The sequence below is a fragment of the Dermacentor silvarum genome, chromosome 4 (genome assembly GCF_013339745.2).
Source record: "Dermacentor silvarum isolate Dsil-2018 chromosome 4, BIME_Dsil_1.4, whole genome shotgun sequence".
NCBI classification, from domain to species: domain Eukaryota; kingdom Metazoa; phylum Arthropoda; class Arachnida; order Ixodida; family Ixodidae; genus Dermacentor; species Dermacentor silvarum.
In genome coordinates this window covers 75,075,784-75,094,934 of record NC_051157.2, presented here as the reverse complement: position 1 = coordinate 75,094,934, position 19,151 = coordinate 75,075,784, and the positions used below count along the sequence as shown (strand labels likewise).

At 48.3% G+C, this 19,151-nt stretch overlaps 2 protein-coding genes across 2 annotated transcripts in view; one reads left to right on the top strand and one right to left on the bottom strand.

The window, feature by feature from the left end:
• Positions 1-11,517, top strand: part of LOC119448707 (acid-sensing ion channel 4-A-like) — a 25,253-nt gene extending 13,736 nt beyond the window's left edge. Inside the window, 2 exon segments of the mRNA XM_049665736.1 lie at positions 5,285-5,736; positions 10,079-11,517. Coding sequence (XP_049521693.1) covers positions 5,285-5,736; positions 10,079-10,160 — 534 coding nt within the window. The 3' untranslated portion in view covers positions 10,161-11,517.
• LOC119450253 (nocturnin-like) overlaps positions 11,500-19,151 on the bottom strand; it is a 26,715-nt gene continuing 19,063 nt past the window's right edge. The window contains 3 exon segments of the mRNA XM_037713641.2: positions 11,500-12,075; positions 12,077-12,543; positions 15,503-15,729. Coding sequence (XP_037569569.1) covers positions 11,650-12,075; positions 12,077-12,543; positions 15,503-15,729 — 1,120 coding nt within the window. The 3' untranslated portion in view covers positions 11,500-11,649.

The following is a 19,151-nucleotide window of genomic DNA, read 5'->3' as shown; positions in this document are numbered from 1 at the left end:
TTCTCCAGATAGGCAGTGATATGTCTACGAGACTGCTATGTCTACGAGACTTCCTCCTTGTTCGGGTGCGTGATGCTGTTAGCCTCGAAGTAAAACTGGAAGCGTCCAAACCGCGATGTCTACGGTGCGCCGTTAAACTCCGGTAGTTGGCCCGATCTGTGCGTTGCCATTGCGTAATACAGGTGCAGGTCAACCTGGGCTTTAAATTCCATCCTCGTCACAACTGTTATGTCTGCGGTAGCCGTAATAAAATGCACTTGCTGTCCTGTCTGGAGTTTCCGGCAGTGCGGAGCACCTTGCATGGGTTTCTCTTGCGGCCTTTGAAGATGGTTCTGGCAGAACTGCTAAGGTTCGCGGGAAAAGATTAGCTTTGTGGAGGTCTGGCCCGTCGTATTCCGTAGGGTCGCGTGCTGTTTGAACAGACAGTGCGCGATGCGTCGCTGTACTGACCCCGTATATAGGGTCTCTTGCCAGAGCGCGTTTTAGCTCTCCAACGTAGCATTCGGCCTGTCCGTTTGTGGCTTGGTGATACGGAGCAGATGTTAACGCGTTGATGCCGTTGTCAGTGTAGAATTTCTGGATAGACTTCAGACTCTGCCCAGACGGCGCTGCGGAAAAACCCGCCACCAGCGCCCCCATCGCAGCCTTGGCGCAAACTGAGTAGTGCAAAGAGAGCTGTCCGCAAGCGAAGCTGCATAGGCCACAATGGTGGAGGCCCCTCTTTCGGTTGTGTTGAGGCACAGTTTCTTAAATATCAAGGAACTAGAAAGCTTCTTCCGCCCATCCACGCTTCGGAAAGGGAGCAGAGCGAAGTACGTGTACAATGTAAAAGAAGTTTCAGGTGTTATTTCGGCGCGCTGCAACTCGCAAGTACAGCGAGCATCGTACGACGTCGAGTTCGAGGCAAGCACTCCGACGTCCGTTCTATAGCGCCTAAATGTGTTAAATTTGGGTACGTACATAATGTCAAAGCGATGAAGTATATATATGATGAAGTCAGTTAACTATGTAGCTTACGGTCAGTGGTACAAAGCTCGCTTTATCAGGGGCGAACGGCCCTGGCGACCTTCGCCTTTTCAGTTGCGTTCTCGCTTCAGCTCTCGCTTCCTGGGCGTTCGAGGGTGTTATCGCGCATCTTCGAATGTTTTCTTCACGGTTGTCTTCCGCTTGTATTTACTGCAAATGGAGATTTCATTTTCCCAAGGCAGCAAACAGCCTGCGAACATAACGAAAGTAAGCTTCTTACAGTGCCTGCGCGAAGCATATTCCTGTCTCGCGAGAGCTACAGCACCGCTCAGTACCCTTGAATTTTTAGCAGACGCTTAAAACAACACACGCGCACAAATGAATGTAAATAAACGCGAATTTTTTTTTCTACACACGTGCGTTACTTCGCAATTACTCATCCAGTGCTCCCACAGCAACTTTATTGCTCAGATTAAAACAAACAAAAAATGCAGTCAAGAGGGCTCAGTGCATTGCGAAACGTGCTTGTTGTATCGGAAAAGCCGAAACTAGAAATGAGCTCGCGATACCACAATGCCCTAGAGCACGATTTTGGAATCATAAATGAACCAAAAGGTTTGGTTAAACTGACCTGCCAAATCTGTCCGTTCCACTTGCTGAGTCAAGCGGGAGGCGGACGTGTGTAAACAGGTAGAAATATCGATGGCACATACGCAGGATGGTTCACAACTTTGTTTATTCTGTTGCCAACGAAGTGACGGCTGCAGATTCTTTAGTTTTCGCTTGGTTGCCATAGTCCCTCGTCAGGGCTACGGAACACAATTACATCAGACCAACATTATCACACTTTCTCATGTGAGCGGCTGTGTTGTGGAGAATGCGAGTAATTCGCTTACCCAACACGCGAACGGCCCGTATCCAGCGCTCTCGCCTTTCTCCTTCATACGACCGGCATGGAAATCGGTAAAACTGAACGTTGTTATTCAGTGTTATGGCAATTTACAATGCAACAGTGACGTCGATTGCGGCGTTTCTTCGTAGCGCGCGGAGCTGTCGCGGTTGCCGTCGTGCTCGCCATCGTCAACAAGAATTTTATGGCAGTTCGGCGGCGCGTCCGACTAGCGGAGAAATTCATAGCTCTCATTCTGGGTGTTAAATGCACGAAACATAAGCAATATGAACCAAAATTAAGTTGTTTCGCACTCGCTAGCTGCTTAGACAACTTAGCGAGGGAGTCGGACTTTGCACTACTCAATTATCACCTCTTCGCACCGGCAGGTGGTGCTACGCGTCTTGCAAAACTCCAGAGTCTGACGTCTATTGTCTGATACCACCAAAAGGCAGCCACCTTCAGACTTCTTTCAACATGGCTTATCAAAGGAACATGATGGACGCTCCTGAACCGACACTCGCGACGCAGCCCACGTATCCGGCGGACAAAGCCAGCCACAGGTGCGCTCCAGACAACACGGCGCCTGCCCAGCGAAAGTCGACGCGACAGCGACGCCTTCCGGGCGGCTGCCAAGCGCACAACCAAGGGTACGAGACTGCTGTGTCTACGAGACCCCCTTCTTTCGATCGCACCAGCCGCCGACGACGCACTCTCTCCCCGTCGGCGGCCCCCGAGAGACACCGGACACGGAGAGCAGGCGGCGGTACACAGAGAACAACCGGAGACAACTTCGGACCGCGCTGCGCGCAAGTCCCTCTGCAATAAATTCCGTTCCTTGGCATGAACGCCTTCCTTGGCATGAACGAGGGGATATTGACACGTTTACTTATTTATCACTCTTTCGGGGAGGGGGGAGTCTGCATTTCAAGCACTTTTGAAGTTACCGCTCAACGCAAGACGCGCGTACATGATTTGGAATTTACTCGAATGTTATCGTTCTCGCCGAACCTTGTGAGATCAGATTGTAGGCGCGACGCGAATACTGTTGTACTTTTTTTGTAAGGTATGCAGGTACCAACAATTACGCTGGAGCCTTCGACGGGTCATATATATAAGCCGACGCGCTTGAGCCGCAGTAAAGATTTCGACGATCGCCGACTATGCTTGTCCACTTGTTTTGCTGGGCACAAGTTCGCTCAATAAAGAGTTAACACTTTGAAACCACAATTTTGACAGCGTGTTATTCTACGCCGTCACGATAATGTGACAATGTTCAAAGAATGAAAACTAATTAAATTACGGGGTTTTACGCGCCAAAACCACGATCCGATTATGAGGCACGCCGTAGTGGGGTACCCCGGGAATTTGGACCACCTGGGGTTCTTTAACGTGCACCTAAATCTAAGTACACAGGTGTTTTCGCATTTCGCCCCCATCGAAATGCGGCCGCCGTGGCCGCGATTCGATCCCGCGACCTCCTGCTTAGCAGGCCAAAATATTCAAAGAATGCATAAGCACATGAATAAAACAATTGTGACATAGCTGCATGATCACGTTGATGGTCTATCTCTCGAGAAGCACGCATCGAGACTAAAAGCCGAAATTCATACGCCAGCAATGAACAGATGCACGTAGTGATTCCGTTAAAAACGCAAGGTGACCAGCGCGACATTTGCACAGTCGACGCGTAATTCAAGGCGGTCAATTGTGCTTCTGCAAATGAACTGATAGCTGAAACAGAGCTATAGAAACCAATGTCAACCCTCATGGATGACGTGACATTAAGCAAATCAGTTTCGTAATGTGGTGAAGCACAGGTGCACAGTGCTGGTATTGCTGAAAGCATTTTTTTTTTTTTGTGTTCTACTTAAATTGTGGGGCCACCCGGCGTTTTTACGTACCGGGTGGCCATGGTTGCCAGCAACGACAACATGGCGCCGGCTTTAGACGCGGCTTAAAGGTTACCGCTGGGCTGAACAGGAACAAACAAATCGAATTCGAAACTATAGACGGACAAGAGTTAATACATCGGAACGACTCTCGAGAGGCTTAGCATAATGGCAACGCACTTGCGTTGGCGAATACCAAAATACCGGGACGTATCCGCGAGAAACAGCCCACGGTGCTTCTAAGCCACTTATTAGCTTTGACTGCGACTCGCTTTACTAATTTTTATTTTGTTGATTTAACTCTTTGGCTATAACATATTGATGTTTTTTGTTGTTTCATTTGCTGACATGATTTTCTTTGTTACTGGAATGTACATCTAGAATTCCTACTTTTAATTTGCGTTATTTATTATTATTATTATTGCGCCACTTGCTGTATCCAGGAGAGGGCCAGTCAAGCTGTCTCTACAATTTTTCTTTCGCTCCTCCTACATCGATGTTCTGTTCTGGTTGACGCGCCATCTTAGAACGCTGTGGTCATCCAAGATTCGCTAGAAAAGCGTTTCCTGTGCATTAGTCTGAAAAAAAAAATCTGTTTTTGGTCATTATGTCGCTGCCGACACGTTTGAGGGAACGAATGAATAGAATACGCAATGTCGTTACAGTGAAGGCGCTGCATGTTTAATTATCAAGGAGGAAGGTGTAGCAAGGTGACAAAGTGTAGCAAGGTGACTATCAGCTAGGCGAGCGTGCTTCCTCGGATAAGTCAGGGAGCTGCTTCTATTCACGGGAAAGGACACATCAGCCTTGGTCCATCCCCCCCTCCCTTCCTTCCCAATTCCGTCTGAAATCCCCCCGTGGAATGTCATTGTCATCGCTGACACCAGGCCAACGCCTCGAAACATGGGGGCACAACGTCCACACCGCCCGGCCGCATTCGCGTCGCGCAACGCACATAGTTCGTGCGCCAAACGGAGAACAAGTGCACGCTCACGCGCCATTCGAACTCTTGGGAGTAGGTGCGAGCGCCAGTACAGCGCCACGCGACTCTAGGGACGCTCAGCTGCGGCAGCGCCATGTGGAGGCCACGCTGGTCTCGTCCTACGAGGCATGGCTTAGGCCGACGCACGAATCATCGGATTCTGTCAGGGCCATCTTGGGACTTGCTCTTGGTTTTCGCCAAAGACCGACGCGCAATTCCTATATATAGGGCGCCGTAATCCCAACACTCCCCCTTTACCATACCACCAAATAACGGGCCTCTAAGCCATCAATAAATAAATCTTCATTGTCATCATCATAATGGTGCGCGTCGCACAATTGCCCGTTACTAAGCTTGGAAAGCTCGATCTTAATCTCTTCATCGTGTTGCGTCTGCGTCCATCGGCATTCTGGTATGCGTCTACGCTGGTACGCCTCCGCTATTGTCTAACACTCTCTAACATTGAAATATGCATTTTTACGCAACGACAGTACAGTGGTTTCAAATGCCATCCTTTAACGACGTCGACTGTCTTTCTGCCATTCGCTGACGCAGCTACCGCAGCTGTTCGCCGACCTGGGCGGATGCTTGGGCCTCTACATCGGCGTGTCGGCCATCACCATATTCGAGTTCCTGGAGCACGTCGTTCTGCTCGTGATCCACATGTGCGAGAAGTACTGTGGTTGCTGCAAGAGGCAGCGCGCCTCGCAGCGTCTCAAGGCTGAATGGACATACCCGCCGCCTGCACGAGACGAGAAAGCCGCCGAGTATCGGACGGGAGGCGAACAACATCGCAAGCCCTGGTCCTTCCTGGTCCGCGACCGGGAGTACCCCGTGCTGGGCAGGCCCCCGTCGCGTTCTCCTCTCTTCCGCACCGTGTACTCGAGCTCCAGAGATTACGGAGCAGCACAGGCCGGAGCTCCCACGAGGAGGCCGCTCCATCTGGGTTACACCGTTCCGCAGCACGTCGACACTGATGGAGGCTTTTTCGGCAGGCGCTTCCAAACGTAAGCTGTAACGGCTTGGTGCTCGTCGTTGTTAATTAGAACACGCATCATCATCATCATCATCATCATCATCATCATCATCATCATATCATCCTATATTTATGTGCAATGCAGGACGAAGGCCTCTCCCTGTGATCTCCAATTACCCCTGTCTTGCGATAGCCGATTCCAACTTGCGCCTGCAAATTTCCTAACTTCATCACCCCACCTACTTTTCTGCCGTCCTCGACTGCGCTTCCCTCATATATAGGCACTCATATAGGTAAAGTTCCTGCTGCAAAGACTTTATCACTTTAATAACTTTGAACGTGGTTTCCGGCCTTAAACACAACGTCGTCGCGGCCGCCGTATTGGAGAGAATTCAACTCGATGAAACTGTGAGCCCTTGGACGTGTTAAGGAGCTCGAGTGCGCTCTAAGAAAACTTAACGGCCAAAAGCGATTTCCGGTACATGATGAGGGAACGCGCTCAACTGGATCAGAGTCTCGGTCTCGTGCTCTGTGGACACTGTGGAGACTTTTGTTTCTCGAAGTCTGCCTTTACCTGGATACTGCGGAGGACTCGCTTTATTCCATTTCTCCCTAGCCGAGCTGCACTACGTGACAGCGGATAAATATTGTGTAATAGGCTCACTTTCCTTTCATTTTTCGTGGCGCCGCGCAAAAACATTGCACTCATCATGACTGTTAGGTTCTCGGTTCGACTCGCATGTTCAATAGGCTTTTTTTTTTTCTTTTTTGAAGACAATTTCTTCTTAGCTGACTTCACACGGGGTTGGCGTATAAGGTATATATCTCGTTATTATATAACCATTCCACGAAAAAAAATGGTTCGTTAGGCGACTTGCAGTCGTGCGAACTTGAGAATTGTATCAAGTGATATCTCTCCATGCCGAGAGGACGTAGCAATAATCAGCAACTACGGGTTTAATCATAAAATTGTATAATTAGCCGTAGATGAGTGGAATGCGAGTGACTGTGTTACTGTCGCCCTCTGCTGTGCCGCCGCGAAGCGCCATCTAACTCAAGTGCCGCGCCCTTCGCCAGGTGGTACGAAGTGCCCGAACTCGGGCACTTTAAAAGTAAAATCTGTACGGAGCACAATTATAAAGGAAAACCTGTACGGTAACACAAAGGGCAGTACCTTGCTACTTAAGGCCCGAGCTGGCTACCTAAAGAAAAAATTCACCGACGATTACGATACTCCCTAATGCAAATTTTTAGCGCAACTGTTCAGGTGTTTCGAATTCGCGATACATCGGGGCAAGGAATTTGATTCTGAACGACAGAGTCCTCTCGGCAGCGGTGCTGAGCCTATGCTTGGGATGGCTCGGGTCTCGTTTAGCAGCAGCGGCAGTCGATGCATTTCCACCGGTTGCGTCGCTCATTGTTCACAAAGAGAGCGTGAACACGGGAACGCGTGACTCGCGCAGTGCGCATTCTCTAGCGGTGGCGGCGGCGCAGGCGAATTAGCGCATGCGCAGTGAGTCCGAAGCCCACGCCAGCGCTTTGTTTTCATATATGGTATCGGTGGACGCGCTCGCCGCATGCCTCGTCGCCGCCGTAGAGCCTATCTTGCGCGGTACTATGCTTTCCTCCTCACTCTTTCGCCATACTCTCCTCCTCCGTTATCCTCTTCATTCTCCCACTGCACCCTTCTCCTCCGCTTTCCTCATCGCGCTCTCTTCGCTATCGCTGTCTTTCATCCCCCGCTGCGCTCCGCGTTCGCTCTTTCATCCTTCGCTGCGCTCGTTCGCTCGGTTACGCCTATGGACGCCGACGCTAAACGCAGAAACGAGCGTCTAAGAGCTGCGCTTAAAAAAAAACATACCGCAGCAAATATTCGCAACAGGATGATTCATGTGTATGCTGCAGCGAAAAATCAGGAGCCAACTAAGCACATCAAGGAAATGCTAAGGTATATTCACCTAGCGAGACCCGTAGAAAACGTCCAGCTGCCAGAAGCGATGGGATTTAAAGCGGATGGAGGCATTGACCGGTCAGCAGTCGAAGTAAGAAAGGTATGTTTAGAGTATTTCTTGAAAAAAAAAAGCGGGGAAGAAGTTTATAGGACCGGATACGTCACAGGCATAGGTAACTGTATAAGCTGCGCACGGAGGTTCCGAGGAAGAGATAAAATATTAAGGAGACACAATACTTTAGACTGCTAAATATCTATAGATTAATTGATTAGCTGAAGCAGGCTAGGGCGACTATTTGTCATCGTCCGGTTTCGCAAAGGATGCCGATAAACCATCATCATGCTGCCTTAGCGGCCGCAGAACAATGTATGCTGGCACGTTAAATTGTTATTGCGAATTCGTTTTATTGTGAAATATCCATTATTCAGGTTATACAGGCTGAAGTTAATTTTCAGGGCTGGGCGGAGCAGCATACGGAGAGCGGGCCCATGTGGCACGTCCTGTAAAGATCGCCTCCCGTCGCCGACCATGGCAATGGCAAAATAGTGAGCGCGCCGAAGGCGCACCGCGAAGCGGCAAACCTTATGTAAATTACGTGCGGCCCAGTGACACGGGCCAGCCACTGATAACAAAAAAAATGCCAATTCGCTATTACGGACTCTGTATCGGCCGCTGTGATCCGTTTGGGCGGAACTTTTAGCGCGTCGTCCTCCGTAGTACTGAGGCACCGCTAAGCTCAATAGAGCTCAAGCGGTGACTCTGAGAATGTTACAGACAAGAACTTATCCTAGTCCAAACTTTATTAACAAGCTATATCCAGAAAGAGAGGTACCAATCAATTGCGAGAAGTGTAATGGCATCATTACTCTGGATCATATGCTTTGGCAATGTCCTGTGGATTTCACAGACTGCAACAAGGAAAGAGACTGGTGGCGGCGAGTGCTTCACGAAGTGGAGTGCTTTTAGATCAAGTACAGGCCGTCCAGAAGGCCCACGACACGGCGGTAAGGTTAAACCTTAATGTCCCGACGTGGGAGCCGCCTGCGTCATCCTAAGGGTTGATCTTCAGGACCTGAATAAAGTTTATCATACCATACCATACTTAGGCAAATGCCGATGTTGAGAAAGAAAAGTTTCCAGCAAAACTCTCCAGATTTCTCCCTGTGAACTTCTGGGTTGGACGAAAAAGAAAAAGAAGCCTTCGTCTTTTAAGGCGCAGTTGGTGCGTTGCGCGTGCTGTTAGGTTTCGCATTCGGCACCACAGGGTGTCCCAGCTATCACGCAGCACGATTTAAAGAAAGGAAGAAAGGCGTTACGCGAAGCAAACCTAGTGAGTATTGTTTCCAGTACAGTGTAGTAGCCGCCAGTAATTTTTCGTTACTGAGATTTAATTAGATAATTGCAATTAATTATCTAACTCGAGAAGTACTGTCCTAATTATCGAAGCTTCAATGAGAAGATTGTAGAGCAACATGAAAAACTCCCGATACAGCGTTCCGTTGCTCAATACGTGCTACATAAATGTGTTTTTCCGAACGTGAAAGAAGCCTGCAAATACACGCAAAATGCACGCGGCATTTCTGCCGCGTGACTAGCCCTGACCGCTGATAATGACCGTGGCGACCGGTCATCATCAGCGGGAATAGGCGGAGCGTTGCCATTTCTCTATCACAGCGGCGCTTCGCTGAGCGAAACTGACACGCTTTTACGAATGTCGTGAAGCCATCGCCGGGTGACGACACATGTATGACATCCCTTGGAACTTGGCCCCATTTCAGCCTTTATATATATATATATATATATATATATATATATATATATATATAGAGAGAGAGAGAGAGAGAGAGTTATGGAAAGAATAATTCACGTACTTAATAAATCTATTGTTCAGAGATACTTCGTTTTGGGAGACAGCCATTTGCTGCAGGTAGCGATTTTAATGCGAAGCATTCTTTGCCTACTTAAGGTACTTTGAATCTATCTATCTATCTATCTATCTATCTATCTATCTATCTATCTATCTATCTATCTATCTATCTATCTATCCGTCATTCATTCTATTTCCGCCAGCTTAAACCTATCTGTGGCTTGCACTAAGATGCTAGCCGATGACGAACTGCATGAGGTAGGGCGGCAAGTTTCCTTGTCACGCCGATACAGTTCCCCAAGTTGTCTACTATACTACTAGGTAGCACCGTTAAGTATGTGCTCGTGATTCTGTCGTGCCGATTCCTTTAACTGTACGGACATGTAACAGGATATATGCATGACATGTATGCATGGCCTGACATGAATGACACCTGATAACGCTTTGTGGAACCCCAAATGATGTTGGACAGCCAGCTGCCAGCAAAATACTTCGCATAACATCGATTCCCACGTTGTGTGAGATCTGCATAATTTTCTTCTTTGCCTTTGCAGAAACCAGGACTCTGTGCTGGCCAGGGTGCGGAGTCATCGCAGCGATGAATCAAGGGAGCACATTAGGCCTCGTATTCTCTGACATTCCGTCACTGTGTGGAGATTAGCCGACATTAGGACGCCCTCCCCTCGAGACACCAAATTATACTAGCCGTTAGCACCACATTTAAAAGATAGATACACTAGACAGAATGGTCATCATAGATGTCACAATAAGCGTACTGGTCAATGAAGATGACATTAGGCCTCGCTTTGTTGTCTTGTCATCGGAGTTCTTTCGCAGTATTTTTTGTAGTTCTTGCTATACTTATACGTCAGGAAATCGGTCGCCGTACGGACTAGAAGCTTCCTTGACTTTCGCCATCGGCGCTATGGACCTTCTTTGCAAGCTGCCATGCAAGCTACACGAGCTCATGACTAAATGAACCTGCCACCTGTTTTACAACGTGGCTTCAGTATTTGAGCATGCTTGCAATATGTCCGCACTTTTACTTACCAGCGCTGTTCATCATTTCGTCTAGCCTACACGCTTCATTTCTTATATTGTGCATACCCCTGTTACCAAACTTTGTTTACTGGAAACACATTAAGCGTCTCCATTGACCACTACCTTGTAGATTTTTTAGAGTACGAATAGCTGCGAGAACGCATACACAGTTTGTGCAACGGGAGACTTACCCGCGCTCCTGTGATTTGTGAAACCACGTTGCTACTACAATGAAGTTCTGGAGGGATATTTTCAGCCAATCCCTTTTGCAGATATCACTTTCAGCGGACGTCGCTTGCTTATGCCAGCAGGGCAGACGTCCATTGCTCCATTGAGGCGTCGCACCAGACAGCACGTCAAGGAAAAGTGAAACTGTCCCCCAAAGCCATCGACCGAGAACACAGACTCTATAGTTCATGTCTGAAGCGGCGACATGCCAGGCTGCATTAAAAAGATGCAATCGTGCGTTGCACTCTCTACGAATCCAGGCTCGAATCATAACCAATTGGTCTGCAATTATCCATAAAAAAAAAGTAAGACATTTTGTGCCAGTACTCCTTCAAACTGGAATTCGCTTTCCGTGCCTGACGGCTTTATAGCATACTGCCGCCGTCAGACTTCACTAGAAGAGGCTGGCTTGGTACCCACTTCGGCTTCCCTCGCACGCCAACAATGTATGGATAAATAAACCTCATAAATAGTCGCGCGGCGTTTGCGCCAGACTTCGCGAAAAGCCGGACTCAAGCCTGGTAAAGCCTGCAGCTATATCGTATGGGCAACACACAGCTCATAATGCTGTGACCACCTCGTCCTATAAGTACAAATCAGGGCAGCCTTTCTTCCCGCGAACCATTCCCTACCTATACGTTGCGCCTCACATTGCCCACACTGATATTTGTACACCAAATACAGAAAAACACAAGCACAACAAACATTCGCTGTTTTGCATCTTTACTATATCATACTAATTTGGAGCGAAACATTTTCATTACAAGCCAAGCGCATACAGCAAGCCGCGATAAAGGGAGCTATTTACACAGAGCGATATAAAGGTGGCGCGCGCTGATTGGCGCCTGTCGTATCGCTAGGAGGCATTGCCGTGGTGGGAGCCTTCTTCGTTCAGGAGTTCGTTGACCTGCTGGTCGGAGATTCGGAACGGCAGCGCCAGGTCGGCCACGAGAGAGAAGTGGTCGGACGCGTAAGCGAGCGAGGGCACCCTGCCCGGTCCGATCTGGTCCTCGGTGGGGAAGTCCAGTCGGGCCTCGAGCTGAAAGTCCGGCTTCGTGTAGAAGATGTAGTCGATGGTGTGGCACACCTCCCCCTCGCGCCGGATCTTCCACGTCGTGTACGGCGGCTCCTCCTCGCGGACGCCTCCGCTGCCGGGCCTGACGGCGTAGCTGCTCTCGAGCGGCAGGTCGCGCTGCGCCATCAGCGTCCGGTAGACGGGCTCGCTCGGCTCGGCGTTGAAGTCGCCCGCGATGATGACGGGCCTGCGGCCGCGGTGGGCGCGGCACGAAGTCGAGCAGGTCCTTGCCCTGCTCGTTGCGTAGGCTAGACAGGAGGCCGCCCTGGCGCGCCTTGAGGTGCGTGGTGACCAGGCAGAGCTCGGCGTCGTCCAGCTTGCGCCGGAAGATGCACAGCAGCGTCACCTGGTTCGACTGGCAGGTGAACACCTCGAGGACGCGCTTCTCGCACCGCACCAGCTCGAACTTGGCGCGGTCGTAGAAGATGGCGCAGCCGTCGGGGCCGTTGTTGCCGCGCACGTAGCAGCACGGAGAGTCCGGCTTCGGGTAGAAGGTGCCGTCGAAGCCGACGCTGCCCAGGCTGGCGCTGAGGAACTTGTAGTGGTCCACCTCCTGCAGGCACACCACGTCCGGCTGGTAGCTGAGGATCTCCTCGAGGATGCGCCACCGGCGCTTGCTCCAATCCAGGGCCGCGTCCGGACAGCATGCGAAACCGTCCGCCTGCTCGGCCAGGGCTGCGGCGGCAAGAAATACGGACGTTAATTACTCTGAACGCTTCTGAACAGTAATAAAATACCTCAAATCTACTGCGTCGCTCAGCGCTACAGAAGTCTTTTTTTTTTTCGTGTCTTCCTTTTGTGTAGTTTTGGAGACTACCACAAAACGCCCCGAAAACATTATTCACTGCTCTACACACCGAGAGTGCTCATTTTAGTCCACTCGGCATGCTGGAACCGGTTCGCGTACAACAACCCGTGGTGTCTTTGTCATCGTCCTTGCTTTTTACGCTGTTCCCACGCCTTCTAGTATAACAAAAATCATGTTTGACCTACAACTCTCAAACGCGAATGCGTCATCTGTCCATTCACATTAGAAGCGTCTATAAAGTGTGTTAGTATTTACGCGAAAACTTGGTTCTCTAGTAGCGTCCCAATGTTTGACATACTGAATAGCTCAAAAAGTAACCTCGTTTAGTACGTACTTCCATAAACTCTCCGATAAGCTCGAACCTTGCTCTTCGTCAGGATGAGTCGATGAACTCCTCATAAAGCAAAACTTATTTCCAAGGTCTCCTCATTTCCGGCGGGATTCAACGGAAGAGGTGCGGGAAAAAGCAGCCGTTAGTAAGGTCAGGGGTCTAAGTGGCAGATATCAGATTTACGGCAGGTCGACGAACCAGTACCAGACACGGAAGCAAAGTACAAAAAATACCGGTGGTCACGATAAGGCGAACGTACAACTGTAATGTACTCATCAGCGCCAGTTCAAACATACACAGGTTTTTTTTTTCTTTATTTCTTTTTATATAGATATGCGCATTTCGCAAAACCGCCGTTTGCTTTCCTAAGGTTTGTATTATCAGCAGGCTCAAGCGGTGCATCGTTCGTCGAGGGAGCACACCCAGCTGCTCAACGCGTCCAATGCGGGCGACCGCTCGCACCGTCTACTAGGTATGTCAGCGTTGTCTATACTCTGCCTCAAAACAGTAGCTTCTCCAATGCGCAAGCGTCGCGCTATTCTGGTTACGGTGCATTTCTAGCTGCACTTGAAACATATGTCATAGGAAAAAAATCTTACAAAGGGGAAGCAGGGCGGCGGGCGATGTCACAGTAATGGGCTGATCAATTACAGTGCAAGGTGAATCCGTCCCATTGCAGTAATAAAATCGAGCACCTCCGGTTTCAGGTCATTATTCGAAGGCGTATCTCATATGTTTTTAACCACACAGCTCTACGACTCCGCACAGCTCTATGACTCAAGCCGACCAGTTTTTGGGTACATTTCGCGGGATCTTGTGGGTGTCTTTCTCCAACGTGCAAATTCTTCCGTCAACGCACGTCGTGGCATACGCATTCAAGTCAATGCACTGTACTCTAGGGAGCGGGAACATCTGCCTGGTGTTGCTTCGAAAACATTATTCACTGCTCTACAGACCGAGAATGCTCATTTTAGTCCACTCCGCATGCTGGCACCGGTTCGCGTACAACAACCCGTGGTGTCTTTCCCATCGTCCTTGCTTTTTACGCTGGACCAAGCAACAGCGTCGTGTTGCTTGGTCCAGCGATAGCATAACACTTGGGAAAAGAAAACAGAAGTATTGCAATGCGCTTGTCCGCGTATGCAGGGGACCTTATGAGTAAGACCTGGCGCCTTTAAACATGCTCTTATTTTTCCTCGTTCTGCGCCTGCGCGGCTGTGAAATTATCTGAATGGTTAATTTCACACACAAAAAACTTATTTAGCCATGCCACATAAATTAGACATTTATCTGAAAAGGCAATAAATTATATATGTAAACAATTTCCAGCAATGTAGTGTAGCCAAAAAATGTCTATAGACAATGTTTGAAAAGTTTTGGTCCGGAGATTGGTTAGTTGCTGTTCATATGATGTCTGCACGAGATACAGGTTATCACAGGAAGGCAAAAGTAGCCTATAAGCGATAACTTGTCTATATAGAGTGTAAAGGTTACCCGTCAAACTACGTTCAAATTTAATTTATATAGCGACTCTAAATAGCGCGTTTATACCATCAACGCTATTAAAAGTTTCTCAAGCAGTTTAGTCAGAACATGTTCTTTTGTGTGCTGTTGAGCACAAAGCTGCAAAAAAGAACAAAGAAATTGAGGGGTTTTACGCGCCGGAACCACGATCTGATTAAGAAGCACGCCGGGGACTTCTACAGTTCATTTGACTACGTGCGGTCCTTTAACATGCACCTAAATGTAACTACACGAGCGTTCTTGCATTTCGCCCCCATCGAAATGCCGCGGACGGGATCAAACCCGCGACGTACCTCGAGCTGAGCAGCGCAAGGCCAAAGCCACAGGGCGGGTAAAACTACAGACTCCTCCGAGATGTGTGCAACGATCTTGCATAGCATGAATAAAAAAGCCTTCGCGCGAAGTATAACCATCGCAAGTGAAGTTGCGCCTCATTACACATTTCTGAGGTACATATGACGGCTTCTTCCCAGTCTTCTTGGCCCGCGACTACGACAAAGTAGTCCCTTAGGACAAAAAGTTTCTTGTCTGTCTGTCTGATCCACATATGACACACAAGAAGCTTCAGACAAGAGGGCAGGTATTGCGCACAAACTAGGAGACAAGTACACGTGAACATGGACAACCCGCCGTAGTTGCTCAGTGGCTATGGTGTTGGGCTGCTGAGCACGAGGTCGCGGGATCGAATCCCGGCCACGGCGGCCGCATTTCGGTGGGGGCGAAATGCGAAAACACCCGTGTACTTAGATTTAGGTGCACGTTAAAGAACCCCAGGTGGTACAAACTTCCGGAGTCCCCCACTACGGCGTGCCTCATAATCAGATCGTGGTTTTGGCACGTAAAACCCCATAATTTTTTTTTTTGTGAACATGGGCACAAGCGCAATACCTGCCGACGTGGATTACAGATGCCGACTAGCACAAATCTTGTACAGTCAAGATGCTCGCTGCGTGCACGGTTCGCCCCCTCACCTTGTGAAAGCAGGTTCCACTGCAGCACCCGCACGGTCTCCGGACCGGGTTGCTCCTGATAGCGTCCCGTGAAGTTACGTTTCAGCTGAGGGGGCAGCGATTGCAGTTCTTCGCGGCAGCGAGCCAGCAGTTCTTCGCGTGTGACAGGGCGCTGCGGTTCCATCTCCAGGTCGCAGTCAGCCTGGTCCTCGTTGGCAATCTTGGGGGCCGATGTGAAGCTGCCCATTCTGCGCAGAGAGAGAGAAGGCATAACGTGAAACGAGCGCCGCAAGGTGGCCAGTAGGCGGAGGAACTCGGAATAACCGCCACGAGTAATCGAAACAAAGACAGCGGAGTCGCAGGAATATGGCGACGAAGTAATCAACAGATAGACTACGAGGGAAGCCTCAGCCATCGTTTCGAGGTCAACGTGGCCAACTGTTCGACAAGGGAACTTGTCTTCGTGGGGGCCTGACCAATACTAGTCCCCTTGCCAAAAACATTGACTCCAGGCTGATGGTGCTTCCCTTTGTTCGCCCGCAGTTCATCACTAGTAATTAGAGCTACAGGTATTGCTCACTTTGACCACAGGCTCGATATGCAGCAGAAGAAGAAAAAAAAGCTACCCCCAAAATCACTTAATAAATCTACAGTTCGCTTATAATTCCGTAGGATTTAATTCTACATGGATTTAAACGCGAAACGTACAGGCTTTTTTTTTTTTTTTTCACGATTGTAAGCTCAAAGCTCTTGGACACGTTACTTGGAGCTGCCTCTGATGTAACTGGCACCAACTCGAACGATTCTTGATTACGAATGTGTCAGGTACGATTATAAACTAATCCTACACGCTTGTAAGGGTTGACTTAGCATGCCATAAAAGCGCAGGGAACCCTACACCGAAACATCTGCAACAGATTATGCAACAAGCAGTGGCCGGAAAAGAATGTCCGCATACTCACCCGAGCTCGCGCTGACACACATCTTCAGATTTTTTTTTTTTTTTAAGCAAGTGTTTCGATTTAATATATACGCGCCTTTTAGATTGATGAAGAGAAAGCGGGGAGGGACGGGTTAGGTTGCGACAGCTCTGATGTACACCATGTTGACATTGTCCACGTCGCGCTATTGGAGGTATAGTCAAGCTGCATACTTGTCAACTTCGTTCTTTCTGCATGCTTGTGAACTTCGTTCACAAGCATGCAGAAACGATGCCTATGACGAGGTTAGCGCTTGTGACAATAGCGAGGATTTTCGACACACCCTGTTGACAATGACAAACCACTGGCTCCACTGAAACGTAGCACTGTCATTGAATAAGGTCAGATGTGATCAGTCATGAGTAGACTTGCCGAACACGATGCCACCCGAGTGCGGCTAACACGAAGACAAACTCCCCGACTGCGATAATCACAAGTCTTATTTCAAGACAGCAGACATCCGAGGCATGTTTTTCGCCTTAAAAGTACTGTTTCATGGTTCAGAGCACGTTTATCGTCGATGGTGATCAAGTTTCGACTGAAAGCAGCAGTGACAACTGCGGACGGATAGTTCACTGGCCGGCAGTAAAAACATGACACAGCAGCGTCAACGCACTCAACATTTCTAAAGCGCCGATCCAGTAACAATGGTCGCGGTGTCAACGGTTCCTGACTGCAGTGTATTATCTCAACAAGGGGGAAAAAAAAAAAAAAAGAGCGATGTGCCACTCCACAAATGGAAAGTCCTTTTGATGTTTCCTGCGCTTGGTAGCACTAAATTATCAGGAGGCTGCCCTTTTAGAAATACAGGACAGAAAAAAAGAAAGAAAAGAAAATCGCCCTGGCAACATAGGACGGACGCGCAGCAATTACCTGGTCTGTGATGCGTAGGAAATACCATCGTCAGCCACCTATCTTTTGCTCGAGTTCAGAAAGTTCACTGACGTATGAGGCTGTACATGATTCCGAAATAGCTACTTACAATCACCAGGCAACATCACTATGAGAACCCTACTGTGTGGCGACAACTGTGCAATTCAAAAGAGAGAGGGAAAAAAAAAACAGAAAGATTGGTCAGAAAAGTCCGTCCTCGCAGCTAAACAAAAAAAAAAAGGAAAGAAAGAAAGAAATATTTTAAAAAAAGATTGGCCGAGAAACGTCCGCATTCTCGACGCGGGACATATTCCTAGCGAAATTCGGAGATGATTTTATACGCGACAATTTGTTTGGATGCATACGGCCGAGTTCACTTTTTATATAGAAGAACGCGTAAGCGCATATTCCGGGGGAATTTCGCTCTGTGGCTAGTCTGAAAACACCAAGCGTTGCAAATTAAGATGCGTCCCATGGCACTGGTTACTCTGTACCCCAATTCAGACGTGCATTGGCATCGTTTCCACCGGCTAAAACAGGCACTTTCTGATGAAGCTTCATCGCAGACCAATGAGTCTAAAGGAGCTGTTGGGATTGTGGCCAACAGCTCTCTTCAGAAACGTCCACTTGTTGCTTACGAAGTGTTTGGACGTCATTAATATGTTAGATAAATATTAGAATAAGAAGAGCACGAACATTTTTCGAAGGCGATAATTACATTGTATGTATGTATGTATGTATGTATGTATGTATGTATGTATGTATGTATGTATGTATGTATGTATGTATGTATGTATGTATGTATGTATGCAAGTATGTATGTATGCATGCATGCAAGTATGTATGCATGCATGCATGCATGCATGCATGCATGTATGTATGTATGTATGTATGTATGTATGTATGTATGTATGTATGTATGCATGCATCTATGTATGCATGCATGCATCTATGTATGCATGCATGCATGCATCTATGTATGCATGCATGTATGTATACATGCATGCATGCATCTATGTATGTATGTATGTATGTATGTATGTATGCATGTATGCATGTATGCATGTATGCATGTATGCATGTATGCATGTATGCATGTATGTATGTATGTATGTATGTATGTATGTATGTATGTATGTATGTATGTATGTATGTATGTTTCTTGTGATACAGCGAATTGTACCAATGTTATGCTCTCGTGACATTTTGTGCATCTGTAGCGCATCTACAGTGTGGCATATTGAACTGTATTTCTCTGTGGCGACATTTCGTATTAGGGAATTTATCATAATGTCGTTTCATGACATGTTACTTTCACTGTTGTGACGTTGTGTGACTTATGATGTATTTATATGTTTCTCACTTCAAAAGGAATAACCGGCACCACCTCTTGATGCCTATATTTCCATATATTTTTCATGCAATAATATTTTTTTTAGCGAACACGTTAGGTCTAACTAGAAAACACGTTTCCGTTTTCACCTCTTCCTGTGATGTCGGCATGATTTCCCTTTAAATGTATTAGTTAGTGTCTTACACCGTCTTTAGCAACAGGGTAAGTAGCGGTGTGCAATCTCACTGCCCGATTGTCCCTCCACTTGTGACAGCACCTTATATTTCCTACACCCCCCCTCTCTCGGTTGCGCACCACGTCGAAGAATTGCTCCACTGCCGCCCTCTGCGTATGCCGTCAATCTATTTGCCATAATCTCCTTACATAAGAACACGAATTGCTGCGCACTTGAACATTGGGGAGAGCTCCTTTTAGATTGCGCCAGCGTCGAAGATGGGCTTGAGCCAAGGATACAGGGAGCCCC